We start from the raw sequence: 22,743 nt of genomic DNA, 5'->3' as shown, positions 1-22,743 counted from the left end.
TCCTACCTGAGAGAGCCGTAAGGAACACCAGACCTGCTGTTCCATGAGCAAATCGTCTCAACTGTAGGAGTGGACGGGTTTCAGGCAACTAAACAAGAAAAAACATCATTCAGTTAAACTGTGTTTCAGGAACAATGAGAGGCAGCAAAGATCTCCAAGGCCAAACCCAAGTGACAAATTAAGATCAGATCTTCTCTGACCCCTAGACTAAGTTAAGTACTCCTGGCAGATATTCTGTTCCAACATGCACTGTATGTTATTATAATTACACATTACCATCTGTTTTCCCTTCTACCCCATAAGTTTTGTGAAGGCAGGAACTGCCATCTTTGTTACTACAGCAATCTTAGCCTAGTGATTGGCACATAGGTACTCATTACGTATCTGTTCAAAAACTGAATGATTTACATTATTCAGGAAGCAATGCTTCATCATGGTTGAAAGGATGTAGCTTAAGATCAGGACTGGATTTTCATGTGTGTGATATTAGTGCTTAGCAAATATAGTCAGAATCGGAATTGCATAAAATGCTTAGAGATTCCTGCATTTAGTGTTTTTGATAAAATGTTTTTATTCTTATTACCACCAACTTCTAATACTAATCAGTGAATCATCAAATATGAATAAGAACTTTATAAACAGGTTACTATAAAGATACAAAGAAGTTACATCAGAATGCTACCCTCAAATGGCTTACACTCTACTATATGAAAAGAGGTATCATTACTGACATATTATATTATCAACACTGTCCAATAGAACTTTCTGTGATGATGGAAAGGTTCTATCATCTACCTAAGAAGAGCTTGAAACATGGCTAGTATGACTGAAAATTAAATTAAAAATTAATTTTATTTAAATATAAAGTTTAAGTAAACAAAAAGCTTATGTAAATAAAGTTAATTTTATTTAATTAAATTTTTTTTTTCTCACTTTGTCACTCAGACTGGAGTGCAGTGGTGCAATCTTGGCTCACTGCAACTTCCACCTCCCAGGCTCAAGTGATTCGCCTGTCTCAGCCTCCCAAGTAACTGGGATTACAGGTGCGTGCCACTGTTGCCTAGCTAATTTTTTAACTTTTAGTAGAGACGGGGTTTCACCATGTTGGCCAGGCTGGTCTCGAACTCCTGACCTCAAATGATCCACCCATCTCAGCCTCCCAAAGTGCTGGGATTACAGGCGTGAGCCACCGTGCCCAGCCTTAATTAATTAAAATTTAAATAGCCATATGTAGTTAGTAGCTACTGTGTTGGACAGCATAGCACTATATGGCTCATTGGCTAGCATCTCAAATCCTTTTTGTAATTAGGTAAATCTAAACAAACAGAGAAAAACAATTAATTGATAAAGTCATCAGCAACCTTTAAGAGTACAATTTCAGCAGCAAGAGTGTGTGGGTTTATGTGTAAGTGTGGGTAAATGTGAGAGTGTGTATGTATTGGGTTGGGTGAGGAAGATAATTACAGGGATTGAAAAGAAGGAATAGATTGTCAGGAAGCAACAGCTATAGATGCAGGCAAAATGAATCCATTAAAATGAATTCATTTTAGAAGTTTGAATTAAAATGAATTCATTTTAGAAGTTTGGCTTTGACGGGCACGGTGGCTCACACCTGTAATCCCAGCACTTTGGGAGGCTAAGGCGGGTGGATAACCTGAGGCCAGGAGTTCAAGAGCAGCCCAGTCAACATGGCAAAACCCCGTCTCTACTAAAAATACAAAAAAATTAGCCAGGCATGGTGGTGTGCACCTGTAGTCCCAGTTACTCAGGAGGCTGAGGCAGGAGAACTGCTTGAACCAGGGAGGTGGAGGTTGCAGGAGCTGAAGTCACACCACTGCACTCCAGCCTGGGCAACACAGCAAGACTCCATCTCAAATAAATAAATAAATAAATAAATAAATAAATAAATAAAAGAAGTTTGGCTTTGAAAGGCAGGAGACTTTCAAATAATTCCTTATTTTTCAGATGTGGAATTACTCAGTGGTTGTCTACTATATCAATATTTCAACCCAATTTGGCTTCTCTGTGGGAATGACTGCCAAGACAACATGTCCAGTCCTTACTGGAATCTAGCTACTGGCTCCAAGTACCTAACGGATGATTTGACTCAACAGTCCTGCTGTCATCTCAAACTTTTCTCCAGGAACAGCTTACTCAGGTCAACCCATGATTTCAATACCTAATATAAGACTCTTTTTTTTTTTTTTTGAGATGGAGTTTCACTCTTGTTGCCCAGGCTGGAGTGCAATGGTGCCATCTTGGCTCACCGCAACCTCTACCTCCTGGATTCAAGCAATTCTCCTTCCTCAGCCTCTCAAGTAGCTGGAATTACAGGCATGCGCCACCACACCTGGCTAATTTTGTATTTTTAGTAGAGATGGGTTTCTCTATGTTGGTCAGGCTAGTCTCAAACTCCTGACCTCAGGTGATATGCCTGCTTCTGCCTCCCAAAGTGCTGCGATTTACAGGCGGGAGCCACCGCCCCTGGCCAAGACTCATTTAAAAAAAAATTCTAGGGAAAAAAAATGTCCTATAAGGGTGTGATGTCTTGAGACCTCTATTATTAATGAAGGTCTCAAAAATATGTCATACCTTGCTTTGAAATCAAAGCATGAAATGAAAAGCTAGTATTTTCCTTTAATCAGCAGACAGAAAAATACTTCAGACAAAATCACTAAGGTTTACTATATTATTAGACTTAACTGGCAGGTCCCCATTTAACAAACAATACAATATAGCTCTTGTCCACAACAGAAGTTCAGAAACACCTCTGTTCTGATCTTCCTCACTTTGCCATCCACTATCCCCTGTGGGAGTCAGACATAAAGTGACTGGGATATTTCTTGTTGTTGGTACTCCCTCCCAATCTATTTTTCAATTGGTTTCACCTTTCCCAATAGAAAATGTTGGCAAAATATTCAGCTCCTATATGATCCAGCAATTCTACTTCTAGATATATATCCAAAAGAATTGAAAGCAGGGTCTTGAAGACATATTTGCACACAACTCTTACCTTGTGTGGAGGGAGCAGCAGTGAGAGCGAGGTCCATAAGCTGGCACAATAAAGAACCAGGGCTGATCCCAGGTGGGCAGCGAGGCGGTACTGACTGACCCGAGGGATGTCATGGGAGTCTGATTTTTCTTCTAGTCCGCTTTTCACCATATACCATCCCAAGAGACCCTAGAACCCCCAAGAGATGGAGCAAACAAAACAAGGTTAAATGATCTGCTCAACTTTTTTTTTTTTTTTGAGACAGAGTCTCGCTCTGTCACCAGGCTGGAGTGCAGTGGTGTGATCTCGGCTCACTGCAAGCTCCGCCTCCCGGGTTCAAGGGATTCTCCTGCCTCAGCCTCCTGAGTAGCTGGGATTACAGGCGCCTGTCACCACGCCCGGCTAATTTTTGTATTTTTAGTAGAGATGGGGTTTCACCATGTTGGCCAGATGGTGTCAATCTCTCGACCTCCTGATCCGCCCGCCTGGGCCTCCCAAAGTGCTGGGATTACAGGCGTGAGCCACCATGCCCAGCCTAATCTAATCTGTTCAACTTTACAGAAGAAGTGAGCTATCAGGAGTACTCTCTAACCCACCCCTCCTCTTTCCATACCCTCCGCAATATGCAGTGTCCCACGATTCATGACTTACCCACAATTCTTCACATATCACCATTAATACTTAACTACTATTTAGATCTGAAGTGTCCAATCTTTTGGCTTCCCTGGGCCACACTGGAAAAAGAATTGTCTTGGGCCATGCATAAAATACACTAACACTAACATAGCTGACGAGCTTTAAGAAAAAAAAAAGGGTCCATGGATATATCTCATAAAACTAGATTGAATGTTCTGGAGAAACTTTAAGGTAAATGCTTAAAAACATCTACTATCAAGTTAGGTTGGAATAAGACAATTATAAAAGTTTCAGGGGAAAATCATAAAAATCAATAAGATTTTGCATGCAGATTGCTTTGCAAATATCTAAGTTCCCACCCCTCTTTAAGCAAAAGCACAGTTTATGGGGATATAAGAAACCTGCAGTTGAAAGCCAATCTGGGGATGCATAGTCAAAGAAAAGGCCTTGATTTTTTAAAAGCTGGTAATGAACGTACAGATTTAAGTTTAAAAGTTTATGGTATGTATCATATTCTATGATTCTCTGCTTTAACTGGCTTTTTCAATTAACCAAACAACTGTCAGTTCCAATCATATGAGATAAGACAGCCCTTTCACCCCCACTTGCCCAGCTCAGTAGAATCAGGTCAAAGAGGTGGATTCTGCCACTTCTAAATATATACTCTTCTGGAAATCTTTTTGCGCATTTCTCTCCCCTTTCAAGATTATCCTGGATATTCTAAGTACCTTGATTTCATCTGCATGAGACATTGAAAGATGAAGACATACACAGTGTGATTCACTAGCCCACTTTCTTCTCCCATACCTCATCTGACATCTTCAATTTCTGCCTCCCAAATAGTCTGTTTTCAGTGTTGGCTTGTTTTTGTAATTCTAAAATGTTAACTTTCATTTTGTTCTACCTGCCTTTCTCTTGTTACTATTAGACTTTGATTAACATTTAATGATTACCTGTTTCTGCTGCCTCTATTTCTTCTCTCTCATCTCCCTCCTTAATCCCCCCCCCCTTTTTTTTTTTTTTGAGACAGAGTCTTTTGCTCTGTTGCCCAGGCTGGAGTACAATGGTGCAACCTCGGCTCACTGCAACCTCCGCCTCCCAGGTTCAAGCAATTCTCCTGCCTCAGCCTCCCAAGTAGCTGGGACTACAGGCCCACACCAACACGCCCAGCTAATTTTGGTATTTTAGGTAGAGACAGGGTTTCAATATGTTGGCCAGGTTGGTCTGGAACTCCTGACCTCAAGTGATCCAGCCATCTCAGCCTCCCAAAATGTTGGGATTACAGATGTGAGCCACTGTGCCCGGCCTTAATCCCTTCTAATTGGCTCACTTTCCTACCACTTCTGAGTTAAATTAACCAATTAGCTTCCTCCTGATTAAATTTTGATGATGTTTCTTTGATGCTCTGATAATCCCCTTTAGGATCTCTATACCCTGACCCAAATACTCCTATGCGTCTCGTCTTCTCTCTTAATTCCCGGCTCAGTTTCACCCAACTTTTTTTTTTTTTTCATCATCCTAGCAGTACTAACCTGCTAATTGTGGGAATCTTTCCTTAAGAGGCACTCAACTTACATGATTTTAATTGCCATTTATATCTGAATCTCTCTCAGCTACATGGGTATTCTATAATCTTTCATCCCACAAAGTGTTTCTCTCTTTTGGAATTTTCCTGTATGCTTCTGTAGCATTCTAGCACAGGGATCCCACTTTCTTACAGCAGACAAGTTAGAAAAAGGGAAGAGACAAGAACCTAGGGAGGCACCCATCATGGGAAACAAACTACTTCTTGCAGCTCATGAAAATATACTACTGAGTGCTTACTGATTCCAGGCACAAAGCTAAGTACTTGAAATATGGATTATCTCATTTAATATTTACACAATTGGGCCAAGCACAGTGACTCAAGCCTGTAATCCCAGCACTTTGGGAGGCCGAGACGGGCAGATCACGAGGTCAGGAGTTCAAGACCATCCTGGCTAACACGGTGAAACCCAGTCTCTACTAAAAAAAAAAATACAAAAAACTAGGAGGGTGGGGTGGCAGGAGCCTGTAGTCCCAGCTACTCGGGAGGCTGAGGCAGGAGAATGGCGTAAACCCAGGAGGCGGAGCTTGCAGTGAGCTGAGATCCGGCCACTGCACTCCAGCCTGGGCGACAGAGCGAGACTGGGTCTCAAAAAAAAAAAAATATTTACACAACTGTACATGGTGGCACTGTTATTATCCCCATTTACAGGTAAAGAAATCATAGCTTTCAGAGGCTAGGTAATTTACTTTACTAAGTGTCAGAGCTGGGGCTTGAAGCTAGGCCTGTGACACTAAAATGCATGCTCTTACCTACTCTATTAGAGTGACTCAGATTATTTCCTTAAAAATAATGCCAACTAGGGGCTAGGCGCGGTGGCTCACGCCTGTAATCTCAGCACTTTGGGAGGCCGAGGCAGGCAGATCATGAGGTCAGGAAATGAGACCATCCTGGCTAACATGGTGAAACCCCGTCTCTACTGAAAATACAAAAAATTAGGTAGGTGTAGTGGCGGGTGCCTGTAGTCCCAGCTACCGGGAGGCTGAGGCAGGAGAATGGCGTGAACCCGGGAGGCAGAGCTGCACTTCAGCCTGGGCGACAGAGCGAGACTCTGTCACAAAAAAATAAAAATAAAAATGCCAATTAGGAAGTTCCTGGGAGCATGTTTGGTTTCTCAACCTCGAATAAATCTTACCTGGAAGCAGACGAGGCCACAGAGGGCAAGAACACGTCCTTTCATGCCACGGCTGAGCCAGCCCTTTCTCCAAAAGTAGGCAGCAGGCAGGATGTACGCAAGGCCTACAAGGCGACCCCACATTCGGTGTGAGTACTCCATGTACCAGATGAACTTGAATTCTGTCAGTGTCATGTCATGATTCAAGCTGGGTGAAACGGAAAGTCAAAAAAAGAAGGAGGAAACATCCTTCTGATTTTTATTTTCTTACAGAACGCAAAAACTTTTTTCTCAGTCCTGCAACTTGGTAGGTCTGCTCTCTTCCTCATCAACGACCTCAGGATAACTTTGGATTTGGAGGCTTAGAAGAGAAGCTGACTAAACATAACTGAGCCAAAGATCATGAAATAATCTAACCATTCTGAAGGGTTTAAGTGCAAAAGATCAAATGGGCCTACTGGGATGTTTACCTAATGTTCTCTCATACTTACATTTTAAATTCTGGAAATTGCTGGTATCTTTGGAATTCTGCTTCCCATTCCTCTTGGCTTGTAGGTGGCTTCATCTCCTTTATTAAATGCCAATCTACCATCGAGAGGCCAGACTCTGTCAACCTTAGGATAGGAAAGAAATGTTGGGGTGTATGTGTAAGGCTGGATTACTCACAAAAGGTTTATAGCAACAAGTGGATCTGAACTTAACCTCGTTAAAGGCAAACATAATTGTTTCCTCTTTTGAGACATTTCTCTCTTACTGTTTAGAATTTTGTCAGAAACAGCTGCCATCAGGTACAAATTTATTTACCCTTATATTCTCTCAATCCTTTTCTTTCTTTTTAATTTTTTTTCCCAATTCTTTCTTTCACTAGCATTCCTTGACAGGCAAACTCAACCCCTACAGCCAAAGCAATCTGTTCTAAATGCATAACCAACATTCCTTACCCAGGGAAAAGAGATCTGTTACACGTATACCGGTTTAGATTCTTGGGTGAATTTAAAGACAATACAATTCAAATTTGTTGCACTTGCTCATAACAACCTATATAACACACAAGGTATTTTGAAATAAGGGACATGGAATGTGAAGAGAATTTGAGGAAGACATATTTGATTAAAACCAGAAACTTTTTCACCAAAAGGAGTTAGGATTCCTAAAGTAAAAGGCTGATTTTCGGCCTGAGGCAAGAAATGTACAAGATGAGCTTGGAACATCTTGTCATACTAGAAAGGAAGGAAGCTATCAAAGGTAATTAGGGCCCTGCCAAAAAGTCACTAGAGCCAATTTCAGGAGATGCCCACTGACTAAAGATGGGACAATCTGAGCAAATCACTAACACCATCATCACAACGAACTGAAACATTATCAAGTGTGTTTGAACCTATGATCTCATAATAAGCCTTAAAAATCCAAACGCTTTATTTGTTGCCTTTGGAGGATTTGGGGGACCAATTTATTATTCTGAAAATTGGTAAATAAAGGGAAAGAAGAATTAAGTATTTATCCTGCCTTTCCTATACAAATTATACCTTGGGATATCCAGATAGATGATGAGGGAAAGCCTTTTAGAGTTGAGCTAATAAAATGTTACAATTTTACTATGTTAATGAAACAATGGATCTAGGCGATGGTAATTAATGGCTGTTAACATCTATAATACACACCAGATACTCATGAATGTTCTATTCACCTACTGAAGTATTTTGCTCCCTCATCCCCAATTGGAATCTGATCAAACAACTACTCATTCACAGGAAATAGAAGGGATAAAGGAATATGTTAAATATCACATGGTTATGCAATCAGCAAAATCTAGACTGTGCATAACCATAGGACAAATGACTCGAGTTTCCTCAGCAACTAAAAGAGGGGGAAAGGGAAGAATATCTAAATCTACAGTCTCTTCAAAGATTTAAATAAACCTAAGAAACATGAACCAATTGTGATGCATAGAACTTCTTTGGGTTTAATTCAAACAAACTGTAAAAAAAGTTTTGAGACAAACTTGGACTCTGATTGAAAGACAAAAGATACATAAACAATGCACAGGTACCAGTTAAGACACAAACCAGTCTTTATAGAAGGCTCCTACTAATAAAACACTTAAATGTTCTATAGCAGGGCAAGCCATCAGACATGTTCCTTCTTTAAGGCCTCGGTTTCTCCATCTGTACAATAAGGGAGCTAGACTAGATGCTCTGTAAAATTTCTTTCTCCAACTGGGGGCGGTGGCTCATGCCTGTAATCCTGGCACTTTGGGAGGCCAAGGTGGGCAGATCACCTGAGGTCAGGAGTTTGAGATCAGCCTGGCCAACATGGTAAAACCCTGTCACTACTAAAAATACAAAAAATTAGCCAGATATAGTGGCATGCGCCTAGTCCCAGCTACTTGGGAGGCTGAGGCAGGAGAATCGCTTGAACTCAGGAGGCGGAGGTTGCAGTCAGCCGAGATCACACCACTGCACTCCAGCCTGGCCAACAGAGCGAGACTCTGTCTCAAAAAAAAAAAAAAAAAATTCCTTTCTCCTCAGTCAACCTGTGCTTCTACTTATGATCAAAATACCTGACTCACTATGAGCAAATTACTCACCTAGTTACTCCACCAAGAATAACTGCTCCAGCCACTGTTCCACTGCAGACCAGGAGCCATCGGCCCACCACCCGCTCGGCAGCCTTTGAGGGAAGAGACACTGTACCCCTTCCAGATTGCAAAGCTACTTCAGAGATGGTGCTGTATTGCCCTGGCCTCAAAGGGCGCCTGATGCAATCACACTAAAGATCAAGATAGACAAATTACAACTGGATAAACAGGGAATGGCTGCTACCCACACTCAACCCCATTCTGATTAGGGTGAAGTACCATAGCATCCCCACAGCTATGTCTTGGTAAGTCATCATCTCTTATCTGGATTACTGCATCAACCTTCCAGCTGGTTTTCCAATTGGTTTCAAACCTAGCCTCACTCAAATCTATCCCCAACTACATGAATTTTCTCATCTCTGAATACTTCCCTCAGACTTCACTCTACTTACAGATATGGAATATTTTCTTTCACCTCTAGGTCTTTAAACATTTCTTTCTGGCTTGTACACTTCCTTTTGCCTGATTAATAATACCTACTGCAGATCTCTGCTTACATGTCACCTCCTCTGGGATTGTTCCCAGGCTCTTCAAGGTCTGCAATAGGTCACTCCCACAGCACACTGGACAGCCCTTAATACACTGTAATGTATAGTCAAGCATCACTTAACAACAGGGGCACATGTTCTGCCAAATTCGTTCTTAAGCCATTTCATCATTGTGTGAACCTCATAGAATGTACTTACACAAATCTAAAGGCTGGGTGTGGTGACTCACACCTGTAATCCCAGCACTTTGGGAGGCCGAGGCAGGGAGATCACCTGGGTCAGGAGTTTAAGACCAGCCTGGCCAAAATGGTGAAACCCCATCTCTACCAAAAATACAAAAATTAGCTGGGCATGGTGGTGTACGCTTGTAATCCCAGCTACTTGAGAGGCTGAAACGGCAGAATCACTTGAACCTGGGAGGCAGAGGTTGCAGTGAGCCAAGGTCTCACCACTGCACTCCGGCCTATGCGTTGACATGAGACTCCACCTCTCAAAAAAAAGAAGTACTTAGAGAAATCTAGATGGTACAGCCTACAACACTCCTGAGGTATATGGTATGACTTATTGCTCTTAGGCTATAAATCTGTATGGCATGTTACATACCGAATACTGTAACACAATGGTATTTGTTTATCTAAATATAGAACAATTACAGTAAAAATATGGTATAAAATATTTAAAAATGGGGCCAGGTGCAAAGGCTCATGCCTACAATCCCATGGCTTTGGGAGGCCAAGGTGAGAGGATCACTTGGGCCAGTAGTTCAAGACCAGCCTGGGCAATATAGCAAGACCCCCCATCTCTATTTTTTTAAAAATTAGGCACAGTGTCACACACTTGTAGTCTTAGCTACTTAAGTGACTGAGGCAAGAGAATGCTTGAGCCCAGGATTTCCAAGTTGGAGGCTGCAGTGAGTTATAATCATGCTACTGTACTCCAGCCTGGGTGACAAAGTAAAACCCTGTCTCTAAAAAAGAAATTTAGAGAAAAAGATTTTTTTTTTAAAGGTACACTTGGAAAGGCAGCTCTGTTATAATCTTACAGAACCATGACTGTATCTGTGGCCTATTGTTGACCAAAATGTTGTTATGCAGCACATCGCTCTACCTTCAGGTTCATCTGTTTGTATCTCCCACTAAACTATGAGCTTTGGGGATAGCAGTGTCTGGTCAGTCTTGCTCTCTCCCTTCTGCTACCTTTGTTTCTAACACTGTTCCTTTATATAACGAGACCATAAGGATTTCACAAACGAATAAACTGACTTCCTCCAGGGTAGAAGTCTTACAATATTTATCTTTCTTTTTCCAGTTCCTAATATATAATAACCACTCAATAATTACTAGTTAAGCAAATGCATGCCCTCTTCTGACTACACCCCTATGAGTCCAGAGATCCATGCTTGGTTTCCTACTTCTGATTAACTGAGTCACCTTTAGAAAAGTAACTTTAAGCCTCAATTTCCTTCTCTGTAGAATGCAGTTATACTTCCTCACCTGACTACTTGGAACTTTTTAAGCAAAAATAAACTACACGGGTAAAAATTACTAGGCTTTTACCATGTGCTAAAGGCCTGATGTATATTAAAGAAAGTAATCCTCATAACAAACCTTAAAGTAGGTATTGTTATCCCCATTTTACAGATAAGGAAATTGATGAACAGAAAGTTTAATTAACTTGGCCAATACCACACAGCAGGTCAATGGTCCAGATCTGAACCTAGGGGCTCTGAACACAAGGAAATGCGTTGTGAGTAAACTGTAAGGAGCTCCGGAAACGTGATGTGGGGCTCTCCATCACCTTTATCCCGACCCTTTCACCCCATCCCCGCTCACGCGACTCGGAGTCCGCTGCAGTGCGATACCTGTGCTCTAGGCGCTGCCCTAGGAGCCAGGAGCTGCAGACACTGCCTCCCCTTCAAGGCCCTAAAGGGCGGAAAGAGCAATCGCTGCATACTGATGACAGTGCACGGCCACCTCTTCCACAACCCAGAGCTCTGTGGTCTCCTTTCTCCGCCACGGAAAAGAGAAGCATTTCCGGGTCGGGCAGCGGGAACCCCGCCTTCTCTGGGGACCGGAGTGAACAGAAGTGCGCCTGCGTTGCGACTTCGCTTTCGCGGGGGCTGCTGGGGCGTAGGCGTCGGGGACGCGCGCAGGGGCGCGCGCAGCTGTTGACGCGCTTCTTTGCTCGTGCGCGCAGGAGCCCAAACTCCAAGTGGAAACTGCAGGCGCACGAGGGAAGAACGCGTGGAGCATGAAGAGGCAGGGGGCTTCCTCTGAGCGGAAACGGGCGCGGATTCCGTCCGGGAAGGCCGGTGCGGAAGGTGGCGGGGGAGGGGACGGTCGGCCGACTCGGCTCCTCGGGGCGGGCCGGCGGGAGTCGTGGTCAGTGGTGATTTCTTCTGGAGTCGTTTCCTCAGCTCCTTCCAGCCCCTTGGGTGGCATCTTCTATTTTTGAAGCGTTAAAGGTGTGGAAACGGAGGGCGTGACGAGGGGCAGGTAGCGAGATTGGCTCGGCTGTGGAGCCAAGGTTCGAGTCCCGGGGTCCCCACATAACGGCCGGGCGACCCTGTGCAAGTTGGTTAACTTCAGCTTCACGTTTTTTCCGTCGCCAAACGAGGATGCCAGTACCCCCCGCACCAGCAGCCAGTACTCCGCTGGGTTAGTTAATTGTCGAGCGCGGAGCCCAGTTCCTAACCTGCAGTTACCTGTAGCTGCCACGGCGGGGACGAGGTTTTTCCTGAGTGCCAGGGTAGGATGGCATGGCAGGTGTCAGAGAATTTGGCAAGTCCCTTTTCCTCTTCCTCCGTGAACTCTTGATTCCTCCAAACGATGACCTCAGGACTCCTTTACCTTCCTAAAAGTTATTGAGATCCTCAAAGATCTTTATGTGGATTACATCTATCGATTTTGATTGTATTAGAAATTAAAACAAATTTTTCTTTGGGAGGCCAAGGCGGACAGATCACCTGAGGTCAGGAATTCGAGACCAGCCTGGCCACCATGGCGAAACCCCATCTTTACTAAAAATACAAAAATTAGCCGGGCGTGGTGGCAGGCGCCTGTAATCCCAGCTACTCGGGAGGCTGAGGCAGGAGAATCACTTGAACCCTGGAGGCGGAGGTTGCAGTGAAGCGAGATCGCACCATTGCACTCCAGCCTGGGAGACACAGCGAGACTCCGTCTCAAAAAATAAAAATTAAAAAAAAATTAAAAATTTAAAATATTGATCGATTGATTAGAAAATAACCACAGTAAGCCCATTACACGTTGATATAACATATTTTATGAAAAAAGAAATGTTCCTAAACAAAAAAATCAAAAAAGAGTGGGAATATTTTTTATTTTTGCAAGTTTCTTCAATATATCTTAATGGAAGACAGCTGGAGTCTCATACCCGCTTCTTCATTCAGTCTAACATGTCAAGTAGCCTCTTGCAGTGAGCCGAGATTGCGCCAGTGCACTCTTGGGTGACAGAGTAAGACTCTGTCTCAAAAAAGAAAATGCCTCTCACTTGTGAGAGAATTAAAGTGAAAAAGGCGAATAAAGTCTTAGTATTATTATGAAAATGGTTGTCACCCTACAGACGCTGAAAAGTCTCAGAGGCCCCCAAAGCTACCTGGAGTACTACACTTTGAGAACTGCTGCTGCTTCTCCTTTGATCTCTATAACTTTGTTGCTTGGGACAACTGCCTTGCTCTGCCTTCTGTCCTAGCCTTTTTTAAACATCTCTTCATCTTCTCCTACGTAGGGTCCTTTCTTATGTGAGGCAAATAGTCGCCCGGCAGCATCAGCATCGGCCAGTGCCACTGATCTGACACCTGGTCTGGCAGCTATCAGGAAACTCATGGAGTTAATGCAGAGCTGTTGGTTAAGAGCATAGATTGACACTTAACCCTTTTTGAGTTTGAGACCGATTATCTTTTTTGTTTTTGTTTTGTTTTGTTTTTTGAGACGGAGTCGCTCTTGTTGCCCAGGCCGGCGTGCAGTGGCCTGATCTCGGCTCACTGCAACCTCGGCCTCCCAGGTTCAAGCAGTTCTTCTGCCTCAGTCTCCTGAGTAGCTGGGATTACAGGCGCCTGCCACCACGCCTGGCTAATTTGTGTACTTTTAGTAGAGATGGGGTTTTGCCATGTTGTCCAGGCTGGTCTCGAAATCCTAACCTCAGGTGATCCGCCTGCCTCGGCCTCTCAAAGTACTGGGATTATGGGCGTGAGCTCCTGCGTCTGGCAGGGACTGGTAGTCTTAAGTAAGGCATAAGGCAGTTGCAGTCTGATGTTAGCAGATGATAGGTTTTTGTTTTATTTCTTTTTCAAAGTAAAAATTGCTTTTTTAAATTATAAATTATAAAAGCAATATTGGGTAGAAAAAATAAAGCAATAAAGAAAAATAAAAAGAAAAATAATTTCAAATCGCCCCACCAGAAGTGTGAAGAACATTTATTAAATGTCATTGCATGAAGTGTGCATTGTTTTGTTCATTTTTTAAAATTATGTGCTCCTGGAAAAAAACTCAAAACTCTGTTTACATCACACTTTGTAATATAAGTACATTAATTTTGTTGTAATTATTCAGCTTTTAGTAAATATTTGATTATTGTGTACCATGGTAGATACTGTGCTTGGTGTGGGTGATGATAAAGATTTCTCACATGAAGACCTTACTTAGGCCAGACGTGGTGGCTCATGCCTGTAATCCCAGCACTTTGGGAGGCCGAGGCTGGCAGATCACTTGAGTGTAGGAGGTTGAGACCAGGTTGGGCAACATGGCAAAACCCCGTCTCTACAAAAAATACAAAATTAACCGAGTGTTGTGGCACATACCTGTAGTCCTAGCTACTGAAGAGGCTAAGGCACAAGAATTGCTGGAGCCCAGGAGGTGGAAGTTGCAGTGAGCCGAGATCATGCCACTGCACTCTAGTTTGGGCGACAGAGCAAGACTCTGTATAAAAAAAAAAGTTAGGAACTCTAAGTCGAGTAAAGGTGATCAGATATTTATCTGCATAAATAATAAAAGGTAGAAAGTAATTCATATTTTAAGAAGGAACAATTAGGGTTTCATACCTCATGAAGAGTTAAATGAGTTCAAAAGAGAGACATAAAATTTTCTACTTCGGGACAGAGAAAAAAATCATGGAAATGTTCCTTGGAAAATTTTATTCAAAGATGGAGCCAGAAGGAACTCTGGGTTGCGGAGAAGGCATTGAGGAGCCAGCGGTAGGGACTGGAGAGGTCTGGAAGCATAAGAAGGAATGAGACAGTATCGCTCTGTCACCCAGGCTGGAGTGCAGTGGCGCAATCTTGGCTCACTGCAACCTCCACCTCCCGGATTTCAAGCGATTCTCATGCTTCAGCCTCCCAAGTAGCTGGGATTACAGGCAGATGCCACGATGCCTGGCTAATTTTTCTATTTTTAGTAGAGATGGGGTTTTACCATGTTGGCCAGGCTGGTCTCTAATTCCTGACCTCATGTGATCCACCCACCTTGGCCTCCCAAAATGCTGGGATTACAGGCATGAGCCACCACACCCAGCCAGATAAGTAATACTTTTTGATTCTTTTTTTTTTGAGATGGAGTCTTGGTCTGTCGCCCAGGTTGGAGTGCAGTGGTGCGATCTCAGCTCACTGCAAGCTCCACCTCCCGGGTTCACGCCATTCTCCTGCCTCAGCCTCTGGAGTATCTGGGACTACAGGCACCCGCCACCGTGCCTGGCTAATTTTTTGTATTTTCAGTAGAGACAGGGTTTCACCATGTTAGCCAGGATGGTCTTGATCTTCTGACCTCGTGATCCACCGTCCTAGGCCTCCCAAAGTGCTGGGATTACAGGCGTAAGCCACCGTGCTCGGCCTACTTTTTGATTCTTGAGACTACATACTTTACATGAATTATCTCATTTAATCCTCACTACTCTGAGGTAGATTGTTTTATAGGAAACTTAAGTAACTTATCTAGGATCTCACAATAAATAGTTGGTGGGACGTGGATTTGAAGTCTGTCCTGCTTTTAAACCTATATTCCTTATAAAGAAGTTTAACTATATTTTGCAGACATTGAGAAACATTGTAAGAATCTTAGCTGGAATGTGATGATGAGGTCTATGTTTTAGGAAGATTGATTTGGTATTCAATATACATTTTCCTCAGTATAAGTTTTTATACATCTGTCAGTGAGCCTATTTCAGTCTACAGGCATCAATTCAATAATTAATGTGATATTTTATTGCATTCATGGGCCCTAGTGTACTTACCTATTTGCCTATTATTGGACATTTTCATTTTGGCAGCAAAATGTAAACCCTTTGTGGTAAATTGGTCTGGATGGATAGAGCATTTATGAACTCTTACCGTTCTCCATGTATTTTAGGAGCAGTAAATGGATTTCTCATGGAAGTTTGTGTTGATTCAGTGGAGTCAGCTGTGAATGCAGAAAGAGGAGGTAAGAGAAATTAGAGAATGAATGACAGTTGGCTACCTTTTTAAGAGTCCTTATTTTTTAGAGACACACACTGAAATATTTAAAATGAAATAACATGATGTCTGGGATTTGCTTCAAAGTAATCTGAGGTTGAGAGAGGAAGGTAAGACTATAAAAAAATAGTTGCATCACATCAGGAGGACATAACGTGTTGGTTTTTTCTGTTTTTATGATATTAAAGGGAGTTCAGGTATTGCCAGCCTAATCTATCCTTAAGGTTTTCTGTCAGCTTTTCACTAATAAATTTAGCAACCCATATTTTAGTAGTGATTGCAAAATGGTGACATTATTTTTCACTTATGAACTAGAATACTTCTGTAAAGAACTTTCCCCTCATCATCTGTTTGGTTATGCTGAAGTATAGTTTGTATAAGAAAGGCAGAATAAATGCTTGCTTCTTTTCCCTTATTTATTGTAATAATTCTTAGAATAATGAATTTGTTCTCTACCCTTGAATTGTTTTGTCATTATGAATCTAGATTTAAATATGTTTTATGTGTTTTAATCCATTGTAGTTATTCTGCTTATTGATGACAAAATGTTCTATCTGTGGCTAGTGAGAGCTTCTTCAAGCTGGTTCCTGAGATCTTTTGATGTGACCTTGGTAGCCTAATAATTCTTTTGGTTTCAGCATTTTCTTATTCTTGAAATTATCTTGGTTTTGGCTACTCAAAAGTAGCTTTGTGTTTTTTAAAGTGTACAATAATAAAGACCCTTTTGGGAAAGATTATGTTATTTTCTTATCAACAAAGACTCAGTATTCCCCTGTAGTCAGTTTTAAGAAACATCTTTATTTTATGTTAGTTTCCTGTACGTAGAGAGGCAACCCTATAATACAAAATTTTAAGAGAACTAGCTTAACTGTAGTTAACTCTTCAATTTGAGTATGAGTAACACAATGTGGCTACAGAGTATAGCTGAGTTAAAAACAGAGTTTTACTCTAGTTTTATAATCTGATTTCTCTGAGATGATTTCTAAGACTGTTCTGTATTTGGAAAAAAAATACATATCAACAGGTTGCTGTTTAATAAGAGCTTATTTTTTAAAAATGTGCTGAGCAATGCGTTTATATTACAGGTGCTGATCGGATTGAATTATGTTCTGGTTTATCAGAGGGGGGAACTACACCCAGCATGGGTAAGTGTCCATTTTTCCCAGATTTTCTGGTTGGAGTTCATGGAACCTGGAAGCAACTGGTAAGTAGTTTCGTTGGGTCCTCTACTAATGTCATGTAAACTATGCTATGGATGTTGTATCAGAAATGTTTATGGTGGTAAAAAACAAAATCAAAGATTTGATCACACATATTTCTTTCTCACATCAGAAAGCTGAAAGGTAGATAAGTAATTGTTAATACTGGTTCAGCTGCTCTGCAGTAGCATCAAGGATTAGACTTTTATAAAATCTTTATGTGCTGGCATCCTCAGTATTGAAATCCCCTCCTGGTCTTTGTACTATTGTTGTCATACATTTTACTCATACACGTATCAAAAACTCCATGCTATGTTGTTAGTTTTGTTTGAAGAGTCAATTATCTTTTATTAAATAAGAGATGTGAATAATAAGAAAACAATCATATATTTACCCATATGAAATTACCATTTTATTCCTTTATGTAGATCCCATACTTCTATCTGGTTTCTTTTTCTTTCTGCCTGAAGTACTTTCTTTAACTTTTTTTGTTAAAAAGTATGCTAGTGATGCATTCTTTCAACTTTTATATGTCTAAAATAGTTTTTTCCTTTATTTTTGAAAGATATTTTTGCTGGGTATAGAATTCTAGATTGACAGTTTTTTTCTTTGAAGATGTTTTTCCATTGTTGTCTTGCTTGTATTGTTTCTGACAAAAAATCTGTCATCCATATCTTTATTTTTCTTTATGTAATATGTCTCTTTTTATACCTACTTTTCAGATTTTTTCTCTATTACTGGTTTTGAACAATTTTTTTTTTTTTTTTTGAGACAGAGTCTCACTCTGTTGCCCAGGCTGGAGTGCAGTGGCCGGATCTCAGCTCACTGCAAGCTCCGCCTCCCGGGTTCACACCATTCTCCTGCCTCAGCCTCCCGAGTAGCTGGGACTACAGGCGCCCGCCACCTCGCCCGGCTCGTTTTTTGTATTTTTTTAGTAGAGACAGGGTTTCACCGTGTTAGCCAGGATGGTCTCGATCTCCTGACCTCGTGATCCGCCCGTCTCGGCCTCCCAAAGTGCTGGGATTACAGGCTTGAGCCACCGCGCCTGGCCGAACAATTTTCTTGTGGTGTACCTGAGTGTAGTTTTTTTCATGTTTCTTCAACCTGTGCATTTATGCTTTTCATTACATTTGCAAAATTTTCAGCTTGCAGCTTTCAGCTTGTTCTCCACTGCCTCCTTCATAGTCTTCAGCTATGCTTACATTAGACTACTTGAAATTGTCCCAAAAGTCACTGATGAACTTCTCTATTTTAAAAAGTCTTTCTGTGTTTCATTTTGCATGGTTCCTATTGTTTTGTCCTTGAGCTTACTGACCTTTTCTTCTGCACTATCTAATCTGCTATTAGGCTTGCCTAGTATGTTTTCATCTCATACATTGTATTTTTCATCTCTAGATTTTTCAGTCTTTTTATGTCTCTGATGTCTCTTAACTTTTTTGAACATGTGGAATAAAGTTACAATAGCTGTTATAATGACCTTGTCTGCCAATTCTAACATCTGTATCAGTTCTGGGTTTGTTTCATTTGATTTGTCATCTAATAATATATCTTATTTTCCTGCCTGGTAATTTTTTATTGGATGCAAGACATTGTGAATTTTACTTTATTGGTTACTAGCCATTTTTGAATTCGTACAAATGTTCCAAAACAGTTGGTCCTTTTGGGTCTTGCTTTTAAGATTTGCTGGGCAAGTCTGGAGCAGTGTTAATACAGAGCTAATTATTCCTTACTACCGAGTCAGGATTCTTCTGTGAATTCTACCCAGTGCCTATGAATTTTGAAATTTTCCTTTGGCTGGTGGAATAGGCATTATTCACAGCTTAATATGAATGACAGGCACATCATTTCTAATCCTTTTTATTGGTTCTGTCCCAGGCCTTGAGTAGTTTCTTTGCATGCATGCACCAGTCAGTACTCAGCTGAATATTAAAGGAGGTTCTCTGCAGACCTCCAGAGTTATCTATCTGTCTTCCTTCCTTTCTTCTTTCATTCCTTCCTTTCTTTTCTTCTCTCTTTCTCTTTTCTTTCCTTCTCTCTTTCTCTCTTCTTTCTTTCCTTCCTTTCTTTTTTTTCTTTCTTTTGACAGGATCTCACTTGTTTTCCAGGCTTGACTGAAGTGGGGTGACCATAACTCCCTATAGCCTCAAACTCCTGGGCTCAAGCAATCATCCTGCCTCAGCCTCTCAAGTAGCTGGTATTACAGTCATGTGCTACCAGATCCAGCTAAATTTGTTTGTTTGTTTGGTAGAGATGGGGTCTCACCATTTTACCCAGACTGGTCTTGAACTCCTTGCCTCAGGCAATCCTCCTGTCTCAGCCTCCCAAAGCACTGGGATTACAGGCATGAGCCACCATGCCGAGCCTATCTTTTTTTTTAAAAAGTCGTTTTTTTAAATCACTGTGGTAGTCTTTGCTACTCCAGTGTTATCTTTCTGTCCTCCTGGTACTCTCTCCTATAAACTCTAGCTACTTCAGTCTTCCTGAACTCTCAGCTTTGTCTCCTTAACTTTTGGCTCTGTATGGGTCCCCTATCCCTGTGCTTTGGCCTAGAAACTCTCAAAGCAGTGAATTGGGTCAATCAGAATTGACTTACTAACTTCATTGTTTACCATTTTCAAGGATCATTGCCCTTTACTGCTTAATGTCCATTGTCTTGCAAACCATTGTTTCATATATTTCGTCTAGTTTTTTCTTTATTATTATTATTATAGGTGGGAGGGTAAATCCAGTCACTGTTACCCTGTCTTGGCCAAAAGCAGAAGTCCCTATATGCATTGTGGTCTCCTAAGTTATGCTGCTCTGAGGTTAATAATAGCATTATTTAATGTAAAAGATTTGCATATGCAGCAGCCCTTTGGAATCTTCACACTAAAAGAGGGCATTCCTGGCCATTCTAAAATCCCTAGAGCATGTCTGTAAATTTGAGTACAGTCTGTTTTTGTAACACCAATTATGATTCCTTGCTTGGTATTGGACAACTGCTATCCTATGCAAAATTGGGGTTCTTTTAGCAAGAAAAAAGAAGGAAATTCATACTGGGTAAACAACTCATGGAGCCTGTCACAGCCTTATACTATTGATGGTTTATGAGCTAGCCACATATTATGGCATATTTAGGTACTTTTATGCATAGATCTCTGCATAAAATCACAAATAAGTAGAACTTTGCTCCCTTTCACATATCTCGTTTAAAAAAAAAAAAAAGGTTTTGTTAAATGTCTTTGCCCATTAAAGGAAGATGAACTTTGAAGCTATTTAACCATCTCCCTAATAGGTTTTAAATAGAGCTGTAATGAATTAGAAAGAAGAAATTGGATCTTGGGGAATTATGTACTGGCAGAACATTGAGCCTGGTAGTTATTACACTTTCAAATGTCACATACCAATAAAAGGGTTCTGAGTCATAAGGATTTTTGTTGAGTCAACTGATAAGTGTTTTTAAATTGTAGCATCTTCTGTTTTCTAAATTGTTCTGTTTAACCCATTGCTATTACTTACCTTCTACCACATATACATTTTTGTTCTCAGTGTCCTCCTTCCTTTTAGAGCCATCTTTCTCTGGTTTCCTTAAACTCCATCCTTTTCTTTTGGTTGTAATATACAAGAGCAGATGTAAATGACCAATAATATATCATTGGCTTCCTTGAGCTTTTAGCTCACATTTAAATTTTAGTCTGCTTTCTTTTCTTGTAGGTGTCCTTCAAGTAGTGAAGCAGAGTGTTCAGATCCCAGTTTTTGTGATGATTCGGCCACGTGGAGGTGATTTTTTGTATTCAGATCGTGAAATTGAGGTGATGAAGGCTGACATTCGTCTTGCCAAGCTTTATGGTGCTGATGGTTTGGTATTTGGGGCATTGACTGAAGATGGACACATTGACAAAGAGCTGTGTATGTCCCTTATGGGTAAGAATTTGTACCTAAGACCTAAAAGCCTCTAATGATAATTGTATTTTTGCTCACAATATAAAAAAAATCCACAAAACCAACTTTGCAGTCATAGCTGCAGGCACTTATACTAACCTAAGTATTTCAAATAGTAGTTCCTTAGATGTTTGGGGTGGGGTGTATGTGTGGCAAAGCCTTCTTAACTCTCCTCAATTGCTATAGATTAGGTTCTGCTACTGTTCCCATAGAATAGAAATTTAAGGGAAATTTACCATGGTTCCTTTAATCACTGCACCAAGAACTTCAAAAGCTATTAAAGTTGGTGAGGATGGACCACCAAGTTGGAAGATGTGAAGAGGACAGAAGCAAACTACCTGCATTACTAGACCAAAGTATTTATCGAATGACCTCAGAGAGGCAAGTAATAGATGTAATGCTGCTCTTATAGTTGTCAGATTAAATGATTTCCATTTGGTGCTAAGGCATGACCATTTTTTATATAAAAATCAGAGGTTTGTGGAAAGATACGACTTTTGAATTTGTAAGGCTACCATTTTATTGTTAGTTTGCTGTTTTGTTAGGCGAAGAAAGTATTAAAAAGTTTCAGCTAACATGAAGAATTCTATATATAGTAATCAGTGATGACATCTTCATTCATGTTGTTATATGACTCTCTTTTTATAGCTATTTGCCGCCCTCTGCCAGTCACTTTCCACCGAGGTGAGTCATTTTCATTTTAGAAGTTCTGTTGAACAGTGTTAGTTTTCTAATTTCAACAACTGCCACAACCTTTTTATGGAACACAATTCTGTAGTGTTCCAAGGTTACCAATTGTTTTTTTAGATCCTGGGACTAAAAGTTATAAAAGTAGAGATGTGCAATTTCTAGAAAATTTGAAGCCTTAGTTATGAAAAGTTGTTAAAAGTGGGTGTTGGTGGTGGTGGGATATAATAGAGAGATGGAGAGAGTAAGTATTGCCTTCAAGTGTGTATACCTATCACAGCATTCCAAGCAAGAATCCTGAGACTCATTTTAACTAAGATTGTATTAGGTCATGTGCAACCCCAAAAGAATAAGTCATTGTGGCGGGTGAGATGAAAGGTTCTGTCTATCTTAAGCCAGGCAAAACCATCCCTGGGGCTAGCAGTGAGGTGAGGTTTCACAGATACAGACTTCCTAATGGGAGAGAAAGTTGGGTGTCTAGAGAAGAATTGGATCTTATTAGAGGGATAAAGGAGAACAGATGCTGTCTAGTGTTGACTATCTAGTCAATGAACAGATGTCCACTATAGTGGACAAAATTATTTTTCATTATAGCTTGTCTGTACCACAATGATTTTTTTTTTTTTTTTGAGACAGAGTCTCGCTCTGTCACCCAGGCTGGAGTGCTGTGGCCGGATCTCAGCTCACTGCAAGCTCCGCCTTCCAAGTTCACGCCATTCTCCTGCCTCAGCCTCCCGGGTAGCTGGGACTACAGGCGCCGCCACCTCGCCCGGCTAGTTTTTTGTATTTTTTAGTAGAGACGGGGTTTCACCGTGTTAGCCAGGATGGTCTCGATCTCCTGACCTTGTGATCCGCCCGTCTCGGCCTCCCAAAGTGCTGGGATTACAGGCTTGAGCCACCGCGCCCGGCCCACAATGATTTTTTAATGTGATGGTTTCTTATAAAGAAATACTTCCGGCTAGGTGCGGTGGCTCAAGCCTGTAATCCCAGCACTTTGGGAGGCCGAGACGGGGTTTCACC

The 22,743-nt window shown here is 41.3% G+C and overlaps 2 protein-coding genes across 8 annotated transcripts in view; one reads left to right on the top strand and one right to left on the bottom strand.

Moving 5' to 3' along the window:
• The window catches only part of LOC111538788 (cytochrome c oxidase assembly protein COX15 homolog), a 62,314-nt gene extending 50,788 nt beyond the window's left edge, over nt 1-11,526 (bottom strand). For all 5 annotated transcript variants that reach the window (XM_023206395.3, XM_023206393.3, XM_023206396.3 and 2 more), the window contains exons 1-6: nt 11,315-11,526; nt 8,915-9,096; nt 6,819-6,941; nt 6,349-6,535; nt 3,014-3,181; nt 7-88 (exon numbers count right to left, since the gene is read on the bottom strand). In XM_023206395.3, the coding sequence (XP_023062163.1) occupies nt 7-88; nt 3,014-3,181; nt 6,349-6,535; nt 6,819-6,941; nt 8,915-9,096; nt 11,315-11,404 (832 nt within the window). In that variant the 5' untranslated portion in view covers nt 11,405-11,526. The remainder of the gene's footprint in view (nt 1-6; nt 89-3,013; nt 3,182-6,348; nt 6,536-6,818; nt 6,942-8,914; nt 9,097-11,314) is intronic.
• A 35-nt stretch (nt 11,527-11,561) lies between these two features.
• CUTC (cutC copper transporter) overlaps nt 11,562-22,743 on the top strand; it is a 23,089-nt gene continuing 11,907 nt past the window's right edge. For 2 of the 3 annotated variants that reach the window (XM_023206399.3, XM_023206397.3), the window contains exons 1-5: nt 11,562-11,764; nt 15,813-15,884; nt 17,002-17,061; nt 20,809-21,018; nt 21,685-21,720. In XM_023206399.3, coding sequence (XP_023062167.1) covers nt 11,704-11,764; nt 15,813-15,884; nt 17,002-17,061; nt 20,809-21,018; nt 21,685-21,720 — 439 coding nt within the window. In that variant the 5' untranslated portion in view covers nt 11,562-11,703. Of the gene's footprint in view, nt 11,765-11,819; nt 12,234-15,812; nt 15,885-17,001; nt 17,062-20,808; nt 21,019-21,684; nt 21,721-22,743 lie in introns of those variants that run through there. The other variant, XM_023206398.3, reaches the window with a different exon arrangement.

The sequence above is a fragment of the Piliocolobus tephrosceles genome, chromosome 9 (genome assembly GCF_002776525.5).
Source record: "Piliocolobus tephrosceles isolate RC106 chromosome 9, ASM277652v3, whole genome shotgun sequence".
NCBI classification, from domain to species: Eukaryota; Metazoa; Chordata; class Mammalia; order Primates; family Cercopithecidae; genus Piliocolobus; species Piliocolobus tephrosceles.
This window is presented reverse-complemented; position numbering and strand designations above follow the sequence as displayed.